At 42.7% G+C, this 27192-nt stretch overlaps 1 protein-coding gene across 9 annotated transcripts in view; it reads left to right on the top strand.

The window, feature by feature from the left end:
* NRXN3 (neurexin 3) overlaps positions 1-27192 on the top strand; it is a 1766916-nt gene that overhangs the window by 794986 nt on the left and 944738 nt on the right. For 6 of the 9 annotated variants that reach the window (XM_088840264.1, XM_088840266.1, XM_088840265.1 and 3 more), the window contains 3 exons: positions 5173-5554; positions 6598-6788; positions 7564-7737. In XM_088840264.1, coding sequence (XP_088696390.1) covers positions 5173-5554; positions 6598-6788; positions 7564-7737 — 747 coding nt within the window. Of the gene's footprint in view, positions 1-5172; positions 5555-6597; positions 6789-7563; positions 7738-11926; positions 11954-27192 lie in introns of all 9 variants that reach the window. The other 3 variants (XM_088840263.1, XM_088840262.1, XM_088840270.1) reach the window with 1 other exon arrangement.

Genomic DNA, 27192 nt, shown 5'->3' with positions numbered 1-27192 from the left:
CATGTTCATCCACTTGTGGAAAGTTACAGCTTGAACTTGGCTAAAATTTTCAGTAGGTTTATGCTCTCAATAAAGTCCTGTACTCTGAGGGCTGGTCTGTAAACTGCTCGCTGCCAGCGCTGAACTGTGGCAGTGAGTGCGTGAACAGAAGCCAGGGAAGCATGCCTATCCTGGGAGAGGTAAGGAATACATTCAGCTCAGTTCAGTTCAGCTGCTCAGTCACGTCCAACTCCTTGCGACCCCATGGACCACAGCACGCCAGGCCTCCTTGTCCATCGCCAACTCCCGGAGCTTACCCAAACTCATGTCCATTGAGTTGGTGATGCCATCCAACCATCTCATCCTCTGTCATCCCCTTCTCCTCCCGCCTTCAATCTTCCCCAGCATCAGGGTCTTTTCCAATGAGTCAGTTCTTCGCATCAGGTGGCAGAAGTATTGGAGTTTCAGCTTCAGCATCAGTCCTTCCAATGAATATTCAGGACTGATTTCCTTTAGGATGGACTGGTTGGATCTCCTTGCAGTCCAAGGGACTCTCAAGAGTCTTGTGAGTTAGATGGATGACGTTACAATTTTCGGCCCCTGGAAAGGAGTGTGAACTCATCGCAGCAACTTCTGTGTGGAAATTTCGCCAGTTAAATTCCATCTACAACTTTTCATGGACAATGATGTGAGGAATGAGTCAAGCGCTTTCTCCAGAAACAGTGTATCTGTACGAGAGAAGGTATGGGTTTGGGATGCATGGTACACACCTGTGTTCAGTTTGGGGGTCTACCATTTACCACCTATATGACCTGTGATAAACTGCCCTCTAGAACGCTAAGCACAGTGTCCTCACCTCTGAAGCAAAGCAGCAATGCCTATCAACAGCTTTTTGTGTGATTGTGACATTTGATGGAGGTTTCAGAGTGCCTGGCATATAGGGACTCTTCCGTAATCTTGCTTTTTCCCTATTATTTTTCTCCCAAGTTACTCCTCTTTCCTCTGAAATTTGAAAGCAGCTGCTGTGAAGTATGCATGTATTCTCACCTTAAGTGGAGGGAGTTTCAGTTTACAGACAGCATTCAAAAGAGATGAATGAAAAGTTTCCCAGTTATTAATATTGATTAGGTGATGGGAAGACTGAAGCTGAAGCTCCAATACTTTGGCCACCTGATGCAAGGAACTAACTCACTGGAAACCTGATGGTGGGAAAGATTGAAAGCAGGAGGAGAAGGGGATGACAGAGGATGAGATGGTAGGATGGCATCTCCGACTCAATGGACATGAGTTTGGGCAAGCTCTGGGAGTTGGTGATGGACAGGGAAGCCTGGTGTGTTGCAGTCCATGGGGTCGCAAAGAGTCAGACACTACTGAGTGACTAAACTGATACACAGATTTTTTATAAAGCATTTATTTGCTTAGTTTGGCCAAGTTTCAAACTTAAGCTATATCCTCAATGCTTTTTCCAGGTGCAGCAGCATACACTTTTTTTTTTTTTTTTTTTAATATCCATCTGTGGCCAAGTGAGTTCTTTTAGCACATGGGAAAGCCAGTTCACTTTTTAAGAACTTTTTTTTTATATTGGAATATAGTTTATTAAAAATGTTGTGTTTCATGTGTATTACAAAGTGATTCAATTATACATGCACATGTATCTATTCTTTTTCAAATGCTTTTCCCAATTAGGTTGTTACCTAGTATTGAGCACAGTTCCCTGTGCTATATACTAGGTTGCTGTTGGTTATTCATTTAAAATATAGCAGTAGATTTTCTACTTTGGTCCCATGTCACCTTCTTCACTCCCTTGTCTCTCATAACCCCACCAACTTCCAACTGAAGCTCTCTGAGTTATCCTAAACTTTAGATCTGTTTGCATCCCTGGGCTAAGCTCTCAAAGTTAGCCTCCTTTTTCTTACTTACAGGGTTTCCCTGGTGGCTCAGATGGAAAAGAATCTACCTGCAATGTGGGAAACTTGGGTTCAATCCCTGGGTCAGGAAGATCCCCCTGTTTAAGGGAATGGCTGCTCACTGTAGTATTCTTAACTGGAGAATTCCGTGGACAGAGGAGCCTGGTGGGCTATAGTCCATGGCGTCTGAAAGAGTCGGACACAACTGAGCGACAAACACTTTCTTACTTATGCAAACCTTCCTTCGGTCTCTCTTTTAGCTCAGCCAACACTGTATGATTTTCCTGCTTTATGAAATTCATGTTTTGGAGAGCAGAATTGCCTAACCCCTCAATTCTAGAGGCTGATTTATCCATCAGCTCAGTTCAGTTCAGTCGCTCAGTCGTGTCTGACTCTTTGCGACCCCATGAACTGCAGTTTATCCATACTTCTCTAAAAACTCCCAGCTGACCTCATCATTGTCACTTCAGATTCCTTTCGGAACTCCAGTCTTCACTGGGGATCATTCCTTTGTCTCTTCTTAGTTCTCATCACTGATGTTTTTTGTTCTGAAGTTTTACTCTAAGAATGAGCATGAGGACTAGCATCATCATTGTTCAGTTCCTGGGCCCTCATCGAGATGAGATTGGCTCCTGGTTTCCCCTCCCCATCACCGTCCAGCCCCAGCTCCCCACCTCCAGCCCTGGTATGAACAGCTGTGGCCACATGGACATTGGGTATTTGTTTTATCACTTCATAGTTTTATATCATGTGAATTTAGATTATGCTAGTTGCATTTTCATGACCAGTCCAGTTTTCAGTACTAAAGCACTTTGTCCATAATTCCTTCTTCTAGTTATTCAGTTGTTAGCAGGTTTATGTTGCATTTTGATTTTCGTCCTGTTACAATTTTAAGTTAACCAACATCATCGTTTTATTTTTGCTTATATGAAGAGAACAATTTGTCACTAGTTGTCAAAACACCACTCAGGAGCTCATAAAATTGTAAATTTGATTTTTGCACTTATGAGCAATTCTTTCAACTAGGTCTGAGAATGTTCCCAAAGAGATGAAATTAATATTGAGCATCCAAGGGTGTGATCTGGTTGAAGGTCCCAGATATTGAAGTTTAAGGACCCAAGAAAATATGGTCCCCTCCCCTGCTTTTATTTTTGCCACCTGAGTTCTACACCAATTCAGAAAAACAAATGCTAGTCTGGTGGAAATGAACTATCATTTTTATTAGTGATAGCACAGATGTTGAAGTATGTGGTTTACATGTACTGGATTTCAGATTTAGAATTGCCCTCTGGAATGCTAATTCAGGACTGGAGTAGGAATCTCCACTGAAGCAAGTCTGCTCCTCTGACAGCCACACAGCAGATGAACGAGTGACATAAACTGATGTTTCTCAAGGCAACTTGTTCCCATAAAGCAATGCCAGGGGCTGAGCTATGGACATATGATTTCTCTTTGCAGACTGTCCTTATGTTTCAGATTTTGTCACTCTTTTTCCTCTGGAAAGCTATAAAAGAGGGAATAAAGAGATACTAGTATGTCTTGCTAGTGAAATTTCTTCAAAGTGGAAGGTTGTAACAGGAGAAAGAAGGGGATTCCCTTTCCCTTCCTTCTGCCTCTGGGGTATTACAACTTGGGTTGTTAAATTTTAATATGATTTACCCAAATAAATGTTGAGAGAGCCACCTTTAGTTTGACCACATTAATGCTGTTTTCCTTGATTTTGTTACTAAAATGTGCTGTCTCTTTGTATTTATTTCAAGCCCTCCTTATTACCCTTGCCCCAGCCACTCACTATTTCTGGGTAAACCAGTTAATGAGAAGGCTAATAGATTATTTGTATCAGCTGGAGATTTTTTAGTTGAACATGTAAGACACCCAACTCAAATGTTTTGAGCATAAAGGGCAATCTGCCGTATGGAGAAGGCAATGGCAACCCACTCCAGTACTCTTGCCTGGAAAATCCCATGGATGGAGGAGCCTGGTAGGCTGCAGTCCATGGGGTTGTGAAGAGTTGGACATGACTGAGCGACTTCACTTTCACTTTTCACTTGCATGCATTGGAGAAGGAAATGGCAACCCACTCCAGTGTTCTTGCCTGGAGAATCCCAGGGACAGGGGAGCCCAGTGGGCTGCCATCTATGGGGTCGCGCAGTCAGACATGACTGAAGTGACTTAGCAGCAGCGTGGCCATATAGCTTTTAAAAGCCCAGGTTTGGTTGACTAGATCCAGGTCTTAAAAAGATATCACCCTGCAGAAACCATCTCTCTCCATTTCGTGATATCGTCTGGGTCGGCTCTCTCACTAGGGAGGCCTCTCCCCCATTATCGTGGCCTCCAGCAGCCAAGGGTTTTCTTCTTTCCCCTTCAACAAGCCTTGTTTGCCAAGAATCTCTCTTTCCTAAGTGTTCCAGCAAAAACATGTCAGTGAATTGGGTTGCTGCTAATTCAGGGTTCTAAGTGTGGTCCCTAGACTAATCACAGAAGCAGCACCTTGGAACGTGTTAGGAATGCAGATTCTCAGACTGCACTCCAGAGTTTTGAATAATAAACTCTTAAGGGTGGGGCTCAGTGAGCTGTGTGATTGAGATGCATGCTTTAGAAGACCAATTTGTTAGTCCATTGACCACACTCTATGTCTAGGGGGACAGAATACCTTGAGTGGTTCAGACTGGGTAACTTGATTATTTCAGGAGCTGCGATGGGGGTCACCTTCATCCAGCCCCAATGGTTTAAGGGTGGAGTGGGGAAGGTAGCTTCCCAAAGGAAAATTAAATGTACTTATGAGAAAAAGCAACAGTTGCTAGTCAGATAAAATTAATATGTTCTACAATAGAAGCTTTTTTCCCAAGCACTGGGTGACAAATTATGATACCAAGAAATATTTGGTAATGAATGACTAAGGCTTGTTTATTTTATCTTTCCAAGGGTTAGGGCAAATAAACCCTTTCCTTCTTACAGTATGTTTCTGTACTCCATTGTTTTCCTGAATGGCTCAAATGAGTAGATTTGTCCTTTAACTTGAGTTGTCCATGGTCTCATATCTCATATCTGGTTCCTTTTGTGCGGCTGCAGGAGGGCATGGAGTGCAGGGCATAAAACTCGGACTGGCTCAGTAATCAGCTCGCCCACTGCAGCCAAGTCAGATATCTGCTATACTGAGTATTTTGTTTTCTGGACCTGAATGTTTTGTGTAGAAACAAATTAGACCTGCACGCTATCGTAAGGGTGCTGTGACAAAACAGGGTCACTTTTCCCATTTGCATCTCATCTTGTGATTTTTTCACAGGTACGATGGTGGGAGACCACACCCGCTTGGAATTCCACAACATCGAAACTGGTATCATGACCGAGAAACGTTACATCTCCGTGGTCCCCTCCAGTTTCATTGGCCACTTGCAGAGCCTTATGTTCAACGGGCTGCTCTACATCGACTTGTGCAAAAATGGAGACATCGACTACTGTGAACTGAAGGCTCGCTTTGGGTTGAGGAACATCATCGCCGACCCTGTCACCTTCAAGACCAAGAGCAGCTACCTGAGCCTGGCCACCCTCCAGGCCTACACCTCCATGCACCTCTTCTTTCAGTTCAAGACCACCTCCGCTGACGGCTTCATTCTCTTCAACAGCGGTGACGGCAACGACTTCATTGCCGTTGAGCTAGTCAAGGGGTAAGTGGACAACAGCGCCTAGTTTATACTCAGTATCTTAGTGCCAGCCCTGCATAAACTATGGATCTGAAAAGAGTGTCCATTCTACTTTCTATTTCTGATACATGCTCTCACCCCCATTGATTAAAAATGTGTAATGATTAAGGCTGGAAGGGAGAGAAATTCATGAGTTTATTGAAAGATCCTCTATTAACTCAGTATTCTCAACCTTTTTATTATGAAATGTAGTCCTTTAAACCTATGGGAAAAAGGAATTATTTTTGCAAAACAGGGATATAGGCTACTACTACTACTACTATTAAGTCACTTCAGTCATGTCTGACTCTGTGTGACCCCACAGACGGCAGCCCACCAGGCTGCCCCGTCCCTAGGATTCTCCAGGCAAGAATACTGGAGTGGGTTGCCATTTCCTTCTCCAAGGCTGTGGGGCAGTAAAATCTGTGTCACCAAATTCATGGGAAGAAGTGAAATACGGATATTTTCAGTACTACCATTATCCCATATATGTAAATTTTAAAAAGCTGTTCTTGGTCCAAGATATTTTACTACTGAGTGTTGGGATGTAGTTTAAACAAAAGCAAAAAAAGAGGCCAAAACCCAAAACACAGAGCATGAATGACTGTGAATTTAAATGTCGCCCCCTAGTGTTTTGCAGTGTACCAGCTGCTGTGCTTTGCGACGGGATTTTTGCTTGGTGGTGTTAAAGAAATAGATTCAATGAGTATAAAGCTAAAATGCAGTCTGACAGAATAGGATCTGACTATTCTTTAGGATCCCCTGGAGAAGGGCATGGCGACCCACTCCAGTATTATTGCCTGGAGAAGCCCGTGGACAGAGGAGCCTGGCGGGCTAGAGTCAGGCATGACTGAAGCAACTTGGCACACATTCTTCATTCTTAAATCGAGCTTTCGTCTTTCTTGCCTGATGCCAGCCTCTCGGGGCGTTTGAAGCTCCCTGTGCCAGTTATGTGCGCGTTGCCATTAAACTGCGTTAAACTACTCCAGGCAATCTCAAGTCGTCGGGTGCTTGTGAACCCCTCACAGGTACATACACTACGTGTTTGACCTTGGAAATGGCCCCAATGTGATCAAAGGCAACAGTGACCGCCCCCTGAATGACAACCAGTGGCACAACGTCGTCATCACCCGGGACAACAGTAACACCCACAGCCTGAAAGTGGACACGAAGGTGGTCACTCAAGTTATCAACGGTGCCAAAAACCTGGATTTGAAAGGTAAACCTTGTAAAGACGCTTATCCTTCTCAGAGCTTTCAGTGGAAAGGCTGTTCCCAGCAGTACACTGCAGTTTGGGAGCACTGTGCATTCTTGATACATCATGAATATCCTGTTTTAACTACACTGAATTATACCGGAGTGCAATTTGTTCAGTTTTTACTTTGACCACTCCTTAGGAATGCTCTGTTTTCCCTGTAAACCTTGGGCGTGTGGGAGCTGAGTGATGAATTACAAAACGTGGAGAGGTCATAACGCAGAGGAAGGCATATAGGTTTTGGAATCTCAGCTAAATCATTTACTGCCTGGGTGACTTTGGTAAAATTTCTTAGCCTTTTTTCATCTTATATACATTTTATTTTTTCAAAATGAGGATAATAATTGTTACTACATTTATGGGCTGTTAGGAGTTTTGCTGAAATAATGTCTATAAAATTCTCAGCATATTATCGGTAACAAGCACATAAAAAGGACTCAGTAAATGGTTGTTTTGTTGAAAATGTTGTTAATCTTTACTTCATCGTAAAATGGAAACAATAGCTACCTCGTGGAATGGATATGGTGATTACAATCTGTGAGATGATGTGTATAAAATGAATGACACTTAAGAAATGTTAAGTTTCTTGTTTATACAGTGTAGAAACCCTTTCAATAATTTTGAGGATGCTGCTTCCGCCAGCTGTGTTCCCATTACCTGGGCAACGGTGAGTGAGCTTGGCTTTCGCTGACATGGCTCCCTTTACTCATTTGCTTTTCCTACCCGTTTCCCTTTCCAGGTGACCTCTACATGGCAGGTCTGGCCCAAGGCATGTACAGCAACCTCCCAAAGCTCGTGGCTTCCCGGGATGGCTTCCAGGGCTGCCTGGCATCAGTGGACTTGAACGGGCGCCTGCCAGACCTCATCAACGATGCCCTCCATCGCAGTGGGCAGATCGAGCGTGGCTGTGAAGGTACCACCTCTGTCTTTTTAAGCTTCAGCCTTGTTGCAAGCCTCTTTGCTGCCTCTGCCAGTGCTCCTTCATTGGTTTACCTTCCATCCCCTTCCCCGTCTGACACTGCGTCACCATCGGTGCCCTCTTGTCTCTGGCTGAGTATGTCAAGACATGTGCCGCAGGCCCCGGGAATGCATGTTGGCACATGTCTGCTCAGTGTCACCTTGCTGTAGAGGACCTTTCCTGGTACTGACATCAGGCTTCTCCTGACTCATGTCTTTGCTTCCAGCATGGCTGAAAAGGTATCAGGGACTTTTACTTGATATCTTAGTACATGAGGAGTCACAAACCGGGGACTTCTGTATGGGCATCACCACGAATAAACTGTGTGTCACTAATAGTGGCTGCATTATTTAACACAGACTGAGCGGGAGGTAGGAAAATGGTGTCAGAATGCCTTGATGGAGGAAGGGAAGGAACAGTTATTGAGTATTACTAGGTGTCAGGCATCCTTAGGCAGTTTCTTAGTGTGGTGGAGTGGAACAGCATGGGCTTTGAGGTTGTAAAGATCTGGATTTAGGTCCAGGTAGTAGTTCCTGTCGGCTGTGTGGCTTGTAGTAAGTTAATTAACCTTTCCGAACTCTGTCTCCTCATCTGTAGAATGGGACAATAAAACATGTCTTGGAAGGTAATATGTATCAGCCAGAGTTAAATGTAGAATGCCTGGTACATACACAGTAGGTACTCAATAAATGGTAGGATTATTATTTACAAATTTTATCTCACGTGAGACATTTAATAGCATTGCATGCCCACCCATGCAGCACAACAAACCATGCTCAGCCTATTTCTGTAGGTAATACACTGTCTCTTGAGATATTAACTGAATTTTATAGGTCTTTTGAGTCCAATCAGTTCTTTGCAGTAAAATCCATCTCATTTTAACCAGCAGGGGATAGCAGACATTCTCAGCCTTCCCCAGTCTCCTTGTGTAGGTTGAAAAGGTGACTCACATCTAACTTGAGCGTCCAAAAGGATGATCCAGCCCATGACCAGGGCCCGTGTATTCTTTTGTCTGGTTGAGCGACATGGTCTTTTGTGCCATATGTTGTGTTTTCTTGTATCCCTCATTAATTTACCACATGAAACCTGTTCATTCATCTCCTAACTGTTCAGCTTCATTTATCACTCCTGTTTTTCATCAGCTTCAATCCTTCACTTGCCATCTAAAAGCACCCTTTAATTAAAAGCTTCTGATCAACTTTCCAGACTGATCTGCAGTATGGAAATCATTTCCTTCACCTAAGAGTCAGTTTCTCATTACCATTTTGCCCTAGTAATAAGGCTTATTGTCCCTATAACCCTTCCAGTTTTCTTTTAACCAGAAATATTTCTTAAATTCTGTTGGCCAAATACAGTGTGTATGTATGGCCAGACAGGAAGTTGAGTATCACCAACCATTTAAAGTAGCCACTTTGCCTTCTTCTCCTGAAAATGCACAATTTCAGTCAACTCAAGAGTTTTTGTCCTGTTGGCCCGCTCTTAGTTCCTTTGGGTATTAAGGGAAATCCTGAAATAGATGCCCTATTTGGGAATTGAGTATCTTAGTTTAGGAGACTTTGGAATGACAGAAATTCCAGTTTTTCTGGAATGATTAATCATATCAACTCAAATCATAATATAAAAGCACATGTTCAGAAGCACAAGACACTCGTCAAATGTTAAATATGTTTATCATGCCGTCACTTCTGCAGATTTAGAAGTTAACAGAAATCATCCATTTAACTCCATAACAACATTGCCTGATAGAAATATAATGTGAGTCACATATGTAATTTTAAATTTCCTGGTAGCTACATTTAAAAGAGATTAAAAGTAACAGGTAAAGTTTAATTTAGCAGTTTAACTTCCAAGAATATCCAAAATATTATCTTTTAAACATATAATCAATTTAACATTTTTAGTAAGACATTTTAAGTTTCATATCGAACCTTCAAAATCAAATGTGTGTTTTGTACTTGCAGCACACCCAGTGCAGACCACATACCTTTAAGGTACTCAATGGCCATTTGCATCTATGGCTACTGTATTGGAGGCATGGTTCTATAGAGTATAAAAATTGGGGTATGAGGAGGTGAAGTTGTAACATTAGATTAAAAGAAAGTCCAAACCAACCTTTATAAAAGTGGATAAAAATATATAGTGCAAAGGTGGAATGGACCCCACGTAAGAGATCTTTAGGGGAGGTCGTGGGAACATTAGGGAAAAAAAATTGCCCATCTGATTGGAGAAAATGTTCCCGTCCCTACCTACAGCTCTAGGTGTAGTTTGGCATGACTCATCACAAGAATTATGATGGGTTCTGACCTTCCTCTGAGTATGGGTGATTGTTCAAAGCTGAACACTGTGGCTTGATGACTCTATCATCCACATCTATGGCAAGTCCTATGGGCCTAATAACACTGCACTCTATTGCCATGGAGATAATTATGATGGTTACCCATGGCGCATTATGAGCGCCCCACTGGGTGGCGGGAAGTGGCGGATGAGTGCTCAGGGAAGAAGGCCCTTGTTTATTGTACAGAGATGACTGAGATAATTAGCGTAAGGGACCAGGAAAAATGGCCAAAAAGTGGGTTAAGGCATAAATTACTGTCATTGGAAGTTTGCACTATTGTGAATAAGACCTTGTAAGAGATCCCAGGAGCTTTTTAGAACACTGTGGAAGATGATGGGGAGTGAAATGAGGGGCACAAAATCTTGGAAAGACTCCAAAAAAGGACCATGAATCTCTGTACATAGTACGGGACCCTCAAGAAGGCCCTTTGACAACTGGCAGAGTCATAGGAAACAGAACACATTTCTTGATTTATCATTTCTACGCCTAGAATAGGAAACAGGTAGGGGATAAGGATTCATTCAGTTCAGTTCAGTTCAGTTCAGTCGCTCAGTCGTGTCCGACTCTCTGCGACCCCATGAATCACAGCATGCCAGGCCTCCCTGTCCATCACCAACTCCCGGAGTTAAGAGCTAAAACCTGAATCTCGTCAAATGGTGGATGTGTTTTCTTCTTATATATCTGGGATACATGGGCTAGGATATATTGTATGTTCTTGTCAAAGTCATTCATAATGACCCTTCAAGATCCCTAAGCAGTAGTTGTATTACTTTCCCTATCATATCTAACACCAAAGAGTTCAAAATTACTTTAAAGATTCATCAATCCACTACTCTTTGGCTCTCAATTGTTTATAATAGAGAAAAACAAATCCTGAATTAGATTTTTATTTTATGTTTTTAACATATGCGGAGTGCATAATTTAAAAGTTGAGTGTGATTTCTGGACAGCTTAGCCAACATCTAACCTGCAGCCTCTCAGTCTGGGCTAGGGATTTTTAATGTTGTCTGATTCAATACTTGGCTGGTAAATACCTCTTTCTATCTTGAGGCCAGCTTTGCTGCAGAAACGAAGGCATGTATTGGCTGGAAATTCAATTCCACACTTGTAGATGGTAAACATCTGAGAAAAACGCATGTGCTTCATTTGGAGACTGGCATAAATAAATAAAAAGGGCACTGGGTTGGGTGCCGTTTTGCCCACCACCATTTGGGTTTGGCTCCATTTTTTATCAGTTAAGCCAGTTGAGATGGTGGGTGTCCCCAGATCACCTTCAAAGCAATCAATGCCCAGTTCTGGTGCCAGTTTCCTTGGTGGCATTTTCAGGAGGTTACCAGCGGCACTCCCCAGTGACTCTTCCATGCTCAACTTCTCCATGTGCAGAATTATTTTTGTGGGCTCCGTTTGGTTGTGCACACATGTCTTTCAGTCTGGCCACATCCTACCCTACTTCTTGATGTTGATCCTGACTGATGGGAAATCAGTTTTCTGGACCATCTGCCTTGGGGTTGGCTGTGTGGTTGTGGGAAGGCTCCTGTACCACTGCTTGTGCTCTGTCCTGTCCAGCGTTTCCCCCGCCCCTGCTCTGCTGTCGTGGCTCTGATGACCAAGGCCTGCTGCACCCCTGGTCTGTGCATTCCCTGTGTGTGCTGTCTCTGGAGAAACCTGTGGAGCATCTCAAGTGTCTGTCTGAGTGATGTTGGTCATGCCGATTGTGTGTTCATTTCTGTAATGTGATCCCCCGTTTACGCTCCCTCTTACTAACCTCTGGTTATTGTTTTCGCCTCTTCTGTTCTTTTGCTAACAAAGTTGCGTTGACCAAAGCTGACCTGCAAGGTAGAGAAGGTTCTTGTTCCCATTACCGCTTTGGACTGAAAGAAGTCCTGTGTCACCCTTGGGATCTTTTCTCTAGAGGCCTTCAAGCTGTCATACCTCTTGGACAGCGGTGGTCGTGGGAAGGGGGCTGAACCCTGTGTTCTTTACAGACAGTGGCAGAGAACCCGGATCGCTGCGTGAAAAGAACCGCACGGGCGAGGAGTCTTGGGGATGGGAATATGCTTCCATTTGGGGGAGATCAAAGAGGTTTGACAGCACCCTTTATGATGATGACCCACAGACGTATTAATCCGTTTCTGGAAGTGCCTCTCCAAGTAGTTATCATGGAGTAGATAGGCTCCTTTTAATTTACTCATTCCAGACGGAAGACAGCACTTGGAAAAAGAAAATAAAAGCCCACTTGTGTTCTTAATTTATCATTTTCTGGGTCAGGGAGGTCATTTCTCAGAGCAGGACTTTTGAGTGCTTGGAACTTATGAAAGAGAATGCCTTTTTCTCTTAACTCATTTTAAAGACATCTTTTAGGCATTCGGGAGATATTAATGTCATTAAAACATTCTCGAGATTTATGTCCCCTATTGGGGATTTTGATGGAGCACTTTAATTTCCTGTTTTGTGATTCCACAGGAAGAAAGTACTCTTGGGAAAGAAGAGGTCTTATCAATGTATCGATTTTATCCTGAATCCCCTTGAAAATGCCTGCATGTTAGATATCAGTGAATATCTACTGCAGAAACTGCTTCTTCTACCATTCAAAGAGGCACCTTTCAAAGTCTGTAATGGTTCACCTGTCCTGTCGTGTCAGAACTTTGATGTAGAACAGCCAGACAAGACCCAGCATTTTAGCTATCTTTCAGCTGAGAGTTAAGAGTTGTGGGGGAATTGAGCCTGGGATGGCTTCTGTGAATTTGCAATCAGCAGCAATTGTTAGAATTAGGTAGACGGAGGTTGCTTTAAAATAACACTTTTGGGGCTTCCCTGGTGGTCTAGTAGTTAAGAATTCATCTGCCAGTGCAGGAGACAGGTTCGAGCCCTGGCCCAGGAAGATCCCACATGCTGCAGAGCAGCCAAGACCATGTGCCACGGCTACTGAGCCAGCGCTCTAGAGCCTCTGAGTGGCAGTTACTGAGCCCAAGGGCCACAACTGCTGAAGGCTGCGCCCTGTAACCTGTGCTCCACAAAAAGTAAAGCTAAGTCGATACGAAGCCCATGCAGCACAGTAGCCCCTGCTCGCCACAACTAGAGAAAGCCTACGCACAGCAAAGACCCAGTGCAGCCAAAAAAAAAAAAAAAATTACTTTTCACCTAAAAGATCATTTACTTTGTGGTGAGTTGTTAAATGTCATGTCAGTATCCAGCACTAGTGTCTCTCTCTTGGGTGGGTATCAACTAGAAGAAGTCTCTCTCAGTCATTTTGCTCTCACGCTTTCTTCTTCATCTCAGCTTAGCAGATTCACTAATATGCTGCTGCTGCTGCTGCTAAGTCACTTCAGTCGTGTCCGACTCTGTGTGACCCCATAGACAGAAGCCCACCAGGCTCCCCTGTCCCTGGGATTCTCCAGGCAAGAACACTGGAGTGGGTTGCCATTTCCTTCTCCTCTAATATGCCATAAAATTGATGAAAAGAGCACGCACTGGGTTAGTACTTTGAAATCCTAGGTAGCTGTACAACAGCTTTTCATTTCATATATGTATGGCCCTTTCAGTAATACAAAAGCTGTTGTTCCTAGACATTCTATTCAGTTTTCTAACTAGGTCTATACTCCATGTTACTCTGTAAGTGAACGGGAGATAAAAGAAGGCAGGATTTGATCTAGAAAAGAGACGGTTCAAGGTTGTCAGAGCTTCTTGTGACCAGATATTTTCAGATAAAACTAGACAGCTGCATCTCCCCTAGGCTTTATGGTTTTTCATGGTAAGAACTGTGTGGATTTTGAATTCCCAGAAATTTACATGGGGACTTCATCTGTAGCAAAATGATCTGAAAGTTCCCATTCAAAGGAGAAATGGTTTATAGGACTCATAGTTCATGTCTATACCGTGCAATAAATTGTTGACCAAAGTATAGATTAGTATTTGGGGACATAATAGTTTAGCGTGTCCTAATTTGCTCATCTGTAGAAGCAGTCTAGTCATTAGTATGGTTTTTATGTTACTACTCCATTGTGATGCCTTACCAGTCCCTTTGTGGCAGGAGACTGTTATTCTTTGTAATTATTTTGAGTCATCTTACTCTTTCTGGATATTATGGCAAAAGACCTTTTAGGATGCAAATACCTGTCCTTTCTGTTTTCCTGACATTGAGGTATAGGCCATTATTACCCATACTAGCCTTTTCAGCTACAGCCTGTGGACACAGACAGTACTAACTACCCTAATTGTGAAGGACAGTAAAACCATTTGACAAGGAAAGGAGGCTAAAAATGAGTTTAAAAAGTAAAGGCAAATCATATTCAGAAGGAAATATAATGGTGGATCTAGGAAGTGGCATGAGTCTGGACAAGTCGGCAGCGTGAATCCTCTTGTTCTTGTGTTGTTGGGGTGTTTTTTAAATATGTGCTTGTTTGTTTATTCATTCATTTCATTCAATTTTTTCCAGTGACAGCAAATAGACCTGTAGGAGATCAGCCGATAGCTACACTGCAGAGTGAAAACCCCTGTGCTAGAGTGAGCATGGAGCTGGCTGTGTGGTCCTGGAGAAGGGCTGCTATGCTGCCTGGGGTCATAGTGGGTGCTCAGGAGAGATTTTCTAGGCAGACTTGGAACTGAGTCTGAAGGAAAACATGTTTTAGGTAGACGAGAGGTGGAAGCTCAAAGAGCTTGGCCAGTGTGAGCACCTACCAGAAGTGCCATATGGCTGGAATAATGGGCATGTGGGGATGTGACTGTGGATGAAGCGGGCCCAGGAGGATGGAGACGGGTGACGTCAGGCCTTTGTGTAAGGGATTGGACTGTCCTCGGGGGGTGCTTTAAGGAGGACAGATACTCGGGTCAGATTTTCGTCTTTTCAAGTTCACTCTGACTCCCAGGCGCAAGATGGATGAGGAGGACGGGAAGTAGAGGCAGAGAGTGGTCCGGAGGGAAGCGGCATCTTCCAAGACAGAGGGAGGAGCTGTGAGACTGACGCGCGGCTCTCGTGTGGGCCGAGAAGACAAGCGTGTGTCTTTCTGGGATGAAACTTGGACGAATGAGGAGGAAAATGCACTGTGTCTCCTGTGTGTCTCCTTCCCGTCCCAACGGCTGCTGTGTTTCACCGCAGATGCATTTGCACATCGTGACCAAAGGTGTCAAGGAGGAACTTGATTGATGGCCCTGGTTCAGGTCAGACTTTGCACCCCTCCAGTTTAAGAGGGAGTAAGAGTTCCCTTGAGACCCCTGGGAGGTGCTGCCTCATGGAGAGGTATAGTCCCTTGAACTTCAAGGTCCTTTGAATAGAATAACAATGTCTATGGGCTTTTCAGGAGTTGTTTTCTGATTCCTTTTTATTTGCAAGAGGGGTATTCCTAGAGCAGAAAAGATTCCTAAAAGCTTATCCATCAACCATAAAAGCAGTATTAAGTTTGGTCTGTTGGGAGTGAGGCAGATGAGTCATAGTCACCAGAAACAAAGGAATAGCTCTTTATTGGGTTAGGTGATTAATCAGAATATCCTCTCCCCGCTTTCCATCACATTGCCCTCTTAGCAACTTCTATTTCTGGAGATGAATAGCTTCTTTTATGGAAGGTAAATTATCCCTCTGCTCAGATGATGGACAGGTGGGTGGGAGGGGCCAAGGATTGAACAGATTTGGTTCCAAGTGCTGCTGTGAATTGACTAAGTCAATAAATGTTTTTGGTTTGGATACCTTGAAAACCTAAACATTCCTTTGGGTCATTCTATAAGAGTTAACATCAGCCAAATACTTTTAGTGGGTAATCCTCCAACTTTCCTTACTGCGAGGAATGTAGTTCTTCACTTCATTTTCTTCAAAGCTAAGAGCTGTGTTACTTTCTCTATTGTATTTTATGTGATTCAGTGTTTGACCTAATAGAAATCAGGTCCTCAAAAATGGTTTGCATTATGGGCAATAATAAGAGAGATAGTCATTAAATGGAACTTCCCACAATGGTTTCGGTCTCTTGTCTCTCAACATTGCATGACAGAGGTTTTTCACAAAAGAACTGTGACTGTGACTTGCTACCTCAGTGTGTCTCATTTCCACACTCCTGACTGATTTACCCGACTAAAATGGGTAGAGAAAACCTGATTTTCTTTTTCAATGGAGTTGATAATACCCTTTATTGAGGGTCTCCTTTGTTCGGGCACATGCTAAGGACTTTCTATACTGTGTCTCTACAATGATAATGACCTTGCATAGTAGATGTTTTAATCCCCAGGTCAAGGATGACTTTATAGGCTTTGCATATGTTGTCTAATTCAATCCTTACACCATGTACAGAATCCTTACACCTTACAGAAATGTTACAGATTGGGTTTTCTTTTTTTTTTTTCCTTATAGTTCTAGTCATTAAATATTTAACACCTTACACCATAGAAACAATTTCTATCTCCTTTATACAAATGGGGAAACTGGGGCTCAGAGAATTTAGGTAGCTGGCTCAATTTCACATTGCTAGTAAGTAATAAAGCTGGATTTTAAAGCTTATGGTCTTTCCCATACAATGCTATGGGGTGCGAATCCAGATTTGCGTATTTCCAAAGCAGAAACAGTACAGAGATAACCAGAGGGTATCCAAGAGGGTCGTCAGCTGAATTCATTGCAGATGTTTTTCATGGCAATACTAGGTCACTAAGTTCGGGATGACACTGGTACAGTGTTCATTAAAGCAGTTAAACTAGTCTTCTCTGTCATTGAGCTTGACCTTTGAAATCCTTTCTCTCTTTTAAAAATGACCCTCTGCTACTCCAACAAGTTAGTACGTCAGTGCTGAGAAAAGAAGGAAAGGCAGAAAAATGAGGCCCCAGTTTTTATTTTCTGAGGCAGCGTTGACTTTTGAGGACCCGTTCGCGGTTGTTAAAAAGAAGGGGTGATCTGATATAATCATTTGACCTTTATTACCCGGAAACCCTCTGAAAATAGGGTGGGTTGAGCTGGGATTCTTGGTTTTATGACAGCACCACTCTCTAACCTCTACACACACCCCCTTCCCATGACCTTGCCATTGTCTGGAAGTGTCCTGTGGGTAAATCTCTTTTCTCACCAAGTGTAACTATTCTGTGTTGTTTATTGGCCATCAAGGGAAGTACTGTGCTGGAGCTGACATCAGCACAGGAAGTTTCGGGAATTTTCCCAGCTGATCCATATCATGTAAGACGTATTATGAATACCTTGAGATTGGCTATAGACAAAGTATTTTATGCTACAAAAATCAGCTTACAGAAATGTTACAGATTGGGTTTTCTTTTTTTCTTACAGTTCTAGTCATTGAATATTTAACAGTGCAGGGAACCAAAGGCTGTTGGAAATTAAGAACTCATGAGGGCATCTTGGTTTCCGCCAATTTCCATGTCCATTGTGGCTTATTTATACTCAATGTGTGATGAGAAGGCTGAAGTTACTGAGGAGAACAAGGGTGCTACTGGAACTGTCCCAGTGTCCCCCAAATGCTGGATTTTATCCTTAGAGTTTTTCACTCATTGTCCTAACCAGTGGACTGTTTTGAACCCTTGATCGAGGAGAAGGAGCCATAGCACCTGAGCAGGCTTGATGGGACCTTTCTGATCATAAGCTAAGGCATAAGTCTAGCCTTCAAGACAAAAATGTAAGAAAATCTTGGGAAAACAGTTGCTTTTAGGTCTTTCTGCAATGAAATTTTATAATAACGTTTAGGACCCTCTTCTCTGGCTTTGCTTAATCTTCTGTGAAATGGGAACCAGAGCGTTCACTCTCAGCTGTTTCTTTATGAAGAGGGATGCTTGAGACATATAAGGATCATAGCTTTCTTACTTTAAAATTAAATAGAAATGAGCTGGGTTGCTGCCAATTAAAAGGGATGAATGGTATGTTGTCTGTAAATGACTCTCTTTGGGAAAGCCAAGAGGACCCAACACTGTAAACATAGAAGTACTTTGAGAGCTACAGAAGCGTCCTTGCTGCAGGGACCTAGACAGACATGCAGCTCAGTAAGGATAACTTTATACCTAACATCATGATGGAGGGTTCTGACAAAATGTGGTCCACTGGAGAAGGGAATGGCAAACCATTTCAGTGTTCTTGCCTTGAGAACCCCATGAACAGTATGAGAGGGCAAAAAGATAGGACACTGAAAGATTAACTCTCCAAGTTGTGAGGTGCCCAATATGCTACTGGAGAAGAGTAGAGAAATAGCTTCAGGAAGAGTGAAGAGGCTGTACCAAAGCAAAAACAATGCCCAGTGGTGGATGTGACTGGTGATGCAAGTAAAGTTTGGTGCTGTAAAAAACGATATTGCATAGGAATCCGGAATGTTAGGTCCAAGAATCAAAGTAAATTGGAAGTGGTCAAACAGGAGATGGCAAGAGTGAGCATCGACATTTTAGGAATCAGTGAACTAAAATGGACTGGAATGGGTGAATTTAATTTAGATGACCATTATATCTACTACTGTGGGCAAGAATCCCTTAGAAGAAATGGAGTAGCCCTCATAGTCAACAAAAGAGTCTGAAATGCAGTACTTGGATGCAATCTCAAAATGACAGAATGATCTCTCTTCATTTCCAAGGCAAAACATTCCATATCACAGTAATCCAAGTCTGTGCCCCGACCGTTAATGCCAAAGGAGAGGAAGGTGAACGGCTCTATGATGACCTACAAGACCTGGAACTAACACCGAAAAGGATGTCCTTTCATCACAGGGGACTGGAATGCAGAAGCAGGAAGGCAAGAGACACCTGGAGTGACAGGCAAACTTGGCCTTGGAGCACGGAATGAAGCAGGACAAAGGCTAACAGTTTTGCCGAGAGAACCCACTGGTCATAAAAATCACACCCTCCCAACAACACAAGAGATGACTCTACACGTGGACATCACCAGATGATCAATACAGAAATCAGATTGATTATATCCCTTGCAGCCAAAGATGGAGAAGCTCTATACAGTCAGCAAAAACAAGACCAGGAGCTGACTGTGGCTCAGATCATGAACTCCTTATTGCCAAATTCAGACTTAAATTGAAGAAAGTAGGGAAAAACATTAGGTCAGGTATGGTCTAAATCAAATCCCTTACAATTATACAGTGGAAGTGACAAATAGAGTTAAAGGACTAGATCTGATAGACAGAGTGCCTGATGAACTATGAATGGAAGTTCATTATTGCCCAGAAGGTGGTGATCGAAACCATCCCCAAGAAAAAGAACTGCAAAAAGGCAAATTGGTTGTCTGTTAAGGCCTTACAAAAAGCTAAGAAAAGAAGCAAAAGGCAAAGGAGAAAAGGAAAGATATACCTATCTGAATGCAGAGTTCCAAAAAATAGCAAGGAGAGATAAGAAAGCCTAAGCGATCAATGCAAAGAAATAAAGGAAAACAATAGAATAGGAAAGACTAGACATCTCCTCAAGAAAATTAGAGATGCCAAGGGAACATTTCATGCAAAGATGGGCTCAGTAAAGGGCAGAAATGGTATGGACCTAACAGAAGCAGAAGATACCGAGAGGCAACAAGAATGCACAGAACTGTACAAAAATATCTTAATGGCCCAGATAACCACGATGACGTGATCACTCACCTAGAGTCAGACATCCTGGAATGCAAAGTCAACTGGGCCTTATGAAGCATCACTACGAACAAAGCTAGTGGAAGCGATGGAATTCCAGCTGAGCTATTTCAAATCCTAAAATATGATGCTGTGAAATTGCTGCACTCAATATGCCAGCAAATTTGGAAAACTCAAGAGTTGTCACAGGACCAGAAAAGTTTAGTTTTCATCCCAATCCCAAAGAAAGGCAATGCCAAAGAATGCTCAGACTATCGCACAATCGCACTCATTTCACATGCTAGCAGAGTAATGCTCAAAATTCTCCAAACTAGGCTGTTGAAACATTACATGAATCAAGAACTTCCACATGTTCAAGCTGGATTTAGAAAAGGCAGAGGTACCAGAGATCAAACTGCCAACATCTGTTGGTTCATAGAAAAAGGAAGAGAATGCCAGAAAAACATCTACTTCTGCTTCATTGACTGCACTAAAGTCTGTGTGTGGATCACAACAAATTGTGGAAAATTCTTAAGGAGATTGGAATACCAGACCACCATGCCTGCCTCCTGAGAATGTTTGCAGGTCAAGAAGCAACAATTAGAACCAGCTGTGGAACAACTGACTGGTTCCAAATAGGAAAAGGAGTACGTCAAGGTTGTATATTGTCACCCTGCTTATTTAACTTCTATGCAGAGTACATCATGAGGAACGCTGGGCTGGTAGAAGCACAAGCTGGAATCAAGATTGCCAGGAGAAATATCAATGACCTCAGATATGCAGATGACACCACCCTTATGACAGAAAGTGAAGAGGAACTAAAAAGCCTCTTGATGAAAGTGAAAGAGGAGAGTGAAAAAGTTGGCTTGAAGCTCAACATTCAGAAAACTAAGATCGTGGCATCTGGTCCCATCACTTCATGGCAAATAGATGTGGTAACAATGGAAACAGTGACAGACTTTATTTTCTTGGACTCCAGAATCACTGCAGATGGTGACTGCAGTCATGAAATGAAAAGACGTTTGCTCCTTAGAAGAAAAGCTGTGACCAATCTAGACAGCATATTAAAAAGTAGAGAGACTACTTTGCTGACCATGGTCTGTCTAGTCAAAGCTATGATTTTTCCAGTAGTCATGTATGAATATGAGAGTTTGACTATAGAGAAAGCTGAGTGCCAATGAGTTTATGCTTTTGAACTGTGGTGTTGGAGAAGACTCTTAGTCCCTTGGATGCTAAGAAGATCAAACCAGTCCATCCTAAAGGAGATCAGTCCAGAATATTCATTGGAAGGACTGATGCTGAAGCTGAAGCTCCAATACTTTGGCCACCTGATGCAAAGAACTGACTCATTGGAAAAGACCCTGATGCTGGGAAAGATTGAAGGCAGGAGGAGAAGGGGGAGACAGAGGATGAGATGGTTGGATGTCTTCACCGACTTGGTGGATATGAGTTTGAGCAAGCTTCGGGACTTAGTGATGGACAGGAACACCGTGCCTTGCTGCAGCCCACAGGGTTGCAAAGAGTCGGACATGACTTTTGGACTGAACTGAACTGAATGTCAAGAATACTTCTCATGAAGCCTTGACACTTTTAGTTCTTTTATTTAGCAGTAGAGGCTATAGATTGCTCAGGAAGCTGGTAAGAGTCTTTCATATGTACACATACGCACATATGCAGAAGTATGCAATTGGTTGGAACCAAGATGCCCTCATGAAATCTGTGTCTCCAGTGGCCTTTGATTCCCTCCTTTGTTAAATCTACGTGTCTTCATCTTCCTTTTCTTTGTTCTTTTGATTTGTTTTTCTTCCCACTCAATTACTGCCCAGTCATCCTTCCTCTGTGACGCAACGTAAATAAAAAACTGTAAAATGGAAAGGTTTATGAACTTACAGAAGTAGGAAATAAAATTGGAGGTGGACGATATCACTGTAGGCAGCCCATGGCAGCTCCCTATGGCTCCTCCCAGTGGCAGCTGTGCTTTATATGGGCCAGCAAATCCTTTCATTGGTACAGTGTTCTACTCTTGTGATGCTTCACAGTGAGGTTCCAGTCACTCGATGCAGTCGCCTTAGGCTGTGTGATTCAAGATGATGAATATTGTTAGACCAGCTGCTCCAGGCACCCACTAGTGGGCTACCAGCCTTAGCCCTTTAGAATAAATGGATATTGGGAATCAGAACAGATGTATCATCACCAAGCCCACCTTTCCATTATGGCCAGGACCAGCTAGTGCTGGGTATTTACCCATTTTAAACTGGAGTGCTTGAGGCATAGGTTTGGTTAAGTCCTCCTTGGCAATAACAGAAATTCACTCTGATACAAGTGTCCTGTGCTTCCAACAACACTTCTGTCTCAAGGACCTGCAAGTAATAAAAGGCAATCTGTCAACTTTTGATTTTCTAGACCGTGAAGAGGAGTTGACTGAGTCCGTTTGCATTTACAGCAGAGGTAGATTTTAGCAATAACAGGCATGAAATGACTGTCTGGGACAGTTCTTAAAAAGAAAATCCCAAATTCAAGCAGAATGATGAGAAATTTGTGGCAGCCATCAGAGTTATCACCTGAAAAAATAAAGAACAAAGACATAATGTGATGCTTCTCTGAAAACGAAAAACAGAGATGGGAGTTAAAACCCAAAGTACCTACTAATATCATTGACAACTTGTTCAGTCTTTTCATGCATACCTCTGTTGCCTTGTCACTTTCCCTGCTACACAAAGAAAAGTCACTATCTTTTCTCAAAAGAATATGTGACTATTTTAGTAAGCATTGATTACATATTAAATGCACCATCCCTATGCAGGGGTTCCCTGCAACCTTAATGTAATTTCAAGTTATTGTTAATAATTGAAAAACTTCCTAAATATATAATTCCAAAGGTTTATATTATCCTACTGTATCTGAAATTTTAGGTTTATTTGGAAGAATGTTTTAGTTAGGATTATTGTCTTCAGGAAGATCTATTATATTTATAAATATATACATTTGATACAGATGTTTATCCATATCCTTAGACAAAGCTAGATTGTCCTGTTTATTTTTAACTGATTTTTGAATTGAAATAGGATTTGAAAATTTTTGTTGTTAAAACAGCCACATTCTTACATTTAAAAAGTTATCTTTCTCTGGTTGTAGGTTAGAAATTCCTTAAGTTACTCTTGCTAATCTAATAGCAACACACACACACCCACACACCCACAAGTTTATTCATGTCCATAGAGGTCAGTTGTGGTGTTAGCACACCCAGGTTTGAGACCTCATCCTGCTGCTTATTCCCTGTGGGACCTAGCGAAAAACAAAACAGAAAACACTTAACTGATCTGTGACTTAATTCACTTTTCTGAAATCCTTGCCTTCCAATTTGATCAATGGTCAAAAAATTCTTTTCTTTTTGAAGTTCTCGGTGTCTTCCATGAGAAGGTCATTCCTGTTTGTTGTTGTTTTTTTCCTGATTCTTTGATACTTATAATTGCTTTATCATGTGTTTACAAAGACTAAACATGTGAACCATGCTAAGTGCATTGTCTGGCACGTGGTAAGTGCTGGGTAATTGCCTTACTTTGTTATTGTTATATCCTTTGATTTGCACAAGATTGAATTATTTCAGTGGATGTGCAATTGGAAGCACATCCTTTTTTCCAGAGCAGTTTTATCCATTTCTCCAACGTTTCTTTCTTCCTTTCCTTCTGTCTGTCTGTCTTCTCTCTTTCTGTCTCTCAATTTGGAAGACACTGTGAGAATATGGAAAACAGATACGCATATGTGCGGGGATGACCCAGAGGGAGGATAAAGGGAGGAGGGAGGTGGGAGGGGGAACTCATGTGCACCCTGGGCGGATTCATGTCAATGTATGGCAAAACCAACCAATATAATATTGTAAAATAATTAGCCTCCAATAAAAAAAAAAGAGAAAAGAAAAAGATATAGTCTATTCAGGAAAGGATGTACATAACGAGTGTGAAGTAAGGAAAGAAGCTTATATTGCTATTCAGAAAGTATTTTACAGTCTTGTCTCAGCTCACAGTCATTCAGCACACTTACTGCATACTTTTCCTCACTGGCAACCCAAGAGTCTGTCCCAACATCTGGTGAGATTGAATGAGTCTAATAGTTAAATTAGAGGAGGAAATGTGGTCAATTAAATACCACTGCCACCACCACTACCCCCAAAACGCTTGGTTCCAAATAGAAAATTGCTTATATGAGTTGTTATTGGTAAGTTCTGTGGATAAATTATTAGTTAGGAAAACCACAGGTTTTCTTTAAGTCACAAAAGAATTTTAACACTTTATTTTTTGATTCTCTTGTTCTTTCTTTCATTCAGTAATATTTTTGAGCACTTATTTTCTGCCAAATACTTTATCAGAAATTAGAGAAATAAAAAGTGAGCGAGACAAGCAAGGTGTCTGCCTTCAAGGGACTCATATTCCACCAGGATAAGATAGACAGGAAAGAACTTAATAAATGATTTATTACAGTCCATGTTGTTGTGAGTTAAATAAAGAGGGAAACAGGCTAGAAAGTAAATGAAATACTGATGGGGACTTCCTCAAATAGGAGAGTCTGAAGAAAGCCCATTTTGAGCTGCTTAAAGAATGAAATGAGTCAGTTATTTGAGATTCTGTAAGAAGAACGTTTCAATATATGGGTTGAGCAACAGCGGAGGGCCTGAAGGTAGGGGTGGTCTTGAAGTGTTTAGGTTGGGCGTGGGAGGGATGGGGGATTGCGGGGTATGGAGGTGGGGGTTGGGGGGTACTGTGTGGTCCTAAAACTGAGCAGCTTCAGAATGACCCAGAGGACTAGTTTTGCCTCCGATTCCTGAGCCCTGCCTCCAGGCAGTAGGTCTGGGTGGGGTCTGAAAACATGCATTTCTCACAAGGCCCCAGGGGATGCAGGGGCCACTGACTAGGGGCCCACACTCTGAGCATCATTGTGTGGTGAGAAATGGAAGGAGGAGAGCTTGGTGTGTGCGGGTGAATAGTAAGAAATGAGGCTGGAGGAGGAGGCGGGGGCCCTGGGATCTCACCCTGGAAAGAAAGTAGGACTTCGACTCGGATGAACAAATCATTGCGGATCCTTCTGCTCCTTGCCGAAACCCTGAAACCTCCCTGGTTCTTGAGAGGATTACCATGCAGTCCGTCTTTGAGGATTATCTGATTCTGAATAGCACTTGGTCCTAAATGCATCAGCTGGTAAAGAATCCACCTGCAATGCAGGAGACCCTGGTTCGATTCCTGGGTTGGGAAGATCCCCTGGAGAAGGGAAAGGCTGCCCACTCCAGTATTCTGGCCTGGAGAACTCCACGGACTGTACTCCAAGGGGTTGCAAAGAGTCGGACACGACTGAGCAACTTTCACTTTCACCTAATGAAGGCAGAGCACGTTCTTGTGCGCCTGTAATTCCCTCTGTATGGAATTCCTGACCAGCCTCTGACGAATGGGACTGTTTTCTCCCTTTGCAGAGCTGCATTCCCCCACACTCGAGTTTAGGAAGTATGAGACAGTGGTGAATCTGGGGTTCAGATCAGTTCCACATTTACTGAAACACATTCTCTGCATCGGGCACCACACTTGGTGCAGCAAGGACATAACCAAAAGCAGAAAAACGCATTTTCTAACCGTAGGTAGCATTCCATCTTTTGGGGACAACTAGTAAAAAAATGTGAAAGAGAGGATTGTGTAAGTGAGTACAGTGCCATGTGCAGTAAAATGTTAAATATTGTCATACATAAACATTAGTGATGTACGTGACACATGCTGTGGCCACTAAGAAATGGGAGAATTGTTGTCTAAAGTTACTGGGGAATATTCAGTATCCCAGAGTCCTTTTAGTTGGTCCTTGGAAAATGGCTAAAATTTGGCTAAAGGGAAAGAGAGAGGCATGGGAAAACTTTTGTCTTCAGAGTCAATGAACCTGCAAAGGATTATTGTTTTCCTAAAGTTTTTGCTGGTCTGCTGTCTTTCAGGGGAAAGCCTTTCATGTGTTTCTGATTCTTGAGCCCAATTGAATTACTAGCCCATTGTCTGGTGAGAGCTGTTTGGTCAGGGAGCCCTGTGGACTTCTCAGAAGCTTTTGTCCTTTGAAAGAAGCCGTCCTGATTTGCTATTGTTAATGAGCCTTGTCCTACACAATGCTCAAGTTGAAGACCCACTGAGAACATGACCATGAAGCTCCTTTCATCTCCGCATGGGGGAACCACATGGCATTTAGGAGCTGCAGAAACCCAGCAGCCGTGCTGTTCCCCCAGTGCTAGTAATTGTCTTGAACTTTCTTATGTCATATCTTAATAGCTTTGTGTTAGGAGTGATGGTCTGTACTGCATCCATTCTTCACGGATACATACAAAAAGTCTCGCCACCCAGAAGACAAACCCTCTGTAGTCATGCATCTCTTTTGAACATGCATCCTTGGGCCCGATATGTTTACGTTTCAATATTCTGTGCCTGGAAATTGTGAATATGCATTTACCACAGTGGATATATATTTCCTGGTCAAGTGCATTTTTGCATCAGATCCTGACTAATACGTTTGACATGACATTCTGAAAAACTCATGGATATCCTGAATAGTAAGGTATTTTCTGTTGAAAGAAAGTGAAAGTATTTGTCATCAGTCATGTCTCTTTGGGACCCCACACACTGTAGCCTGCCAAGCCCCTTTGTCCATGGAATTCTCCAGGCAGAATACTGGAGTGGGTTGCCATGCCCTTCTCCAGGGGATCTTCCTGACCCAGGGATCAAACCCTGGTCTCCTGGATGGTAGGCCAATTCTTTACTATCTGAGCCACCTTCCTCTTAGCTTGCTGCTGCTGCTGCTGCTGCTAAGTCGCTTCAGTTGTGTCCAACTCTGTGCGACCCCATAGACGGCAGCCCACCAGGCTCTGCCATCCCTGGGATTCTCCAGGCAAGAACACTGGAGTGGGTTGCCACCAAAGGTGTAGGCCCATCTTTAACCCCAAGGTAAGGGCAGAAGATAGAAGTGAAAGAGAGAGAATGATTAAAGAGAGGACCTGGGATGACCTAAGAGAACTGGCAATCTGTAAGGCAGAGATTACCAAGCATTTTCAGTTGCTCACTTGTATCTGCAAAATGTTTTGAGACTGTCCTCATGATAAGTATGCTTAAAGAAAATGAACACAATTTCTAATATTTTATTCCTATACCTCAGATACACCCTATGATGATACACACAGTCTGTATACATTCTTCTCTTAACCTATAGCAGCAGTGTGATGCAGTGTGCTGGCTCTCAAACTTTAGTCTCCGTCGTAAAATCCTAGCAAGCAAGTGCAATTGTTAGTCGCTCAGTTGTGTCCAGCTCTCTGCAACCTCATGGACTGTAGCCCAACCCCTCCTCTGTCCATAGATTTCTCCAGGCGATAATACTGGAGTGGGTTGCCATTCCCTTCTCTTAAAGAGCTTTGCACCCCCAAATCCTAGAAGTTTGTGCAAACACAGTTTTCTGCTACTCCCTTCATGCTAAGTTTCTAATTTAGTCGGTCAGGGCTGGAACCCAATAATTTGCATCCCTCCAAACATTCCATGGGGTTGCAAAGAGTCAGACACGACC

Source organism: Moschus berezovskii, chromosome 9 (assembly GCF_049115385.1).
Source record: "Moschus berezovskii isolate FMDL1 chromosome 9, NW_MosBer_1.0, whole genome shotgun sequence".
Classification (NCBI taxonomy): Eukaryota; Metazoa; Chordata; class Mammalia; order Artiodactyla; family Moschidae; genus Moschus; species Moschus berezovskii.
This window is presented reverse-complemented; position numbering and strand designations above follow the sequence as displayed.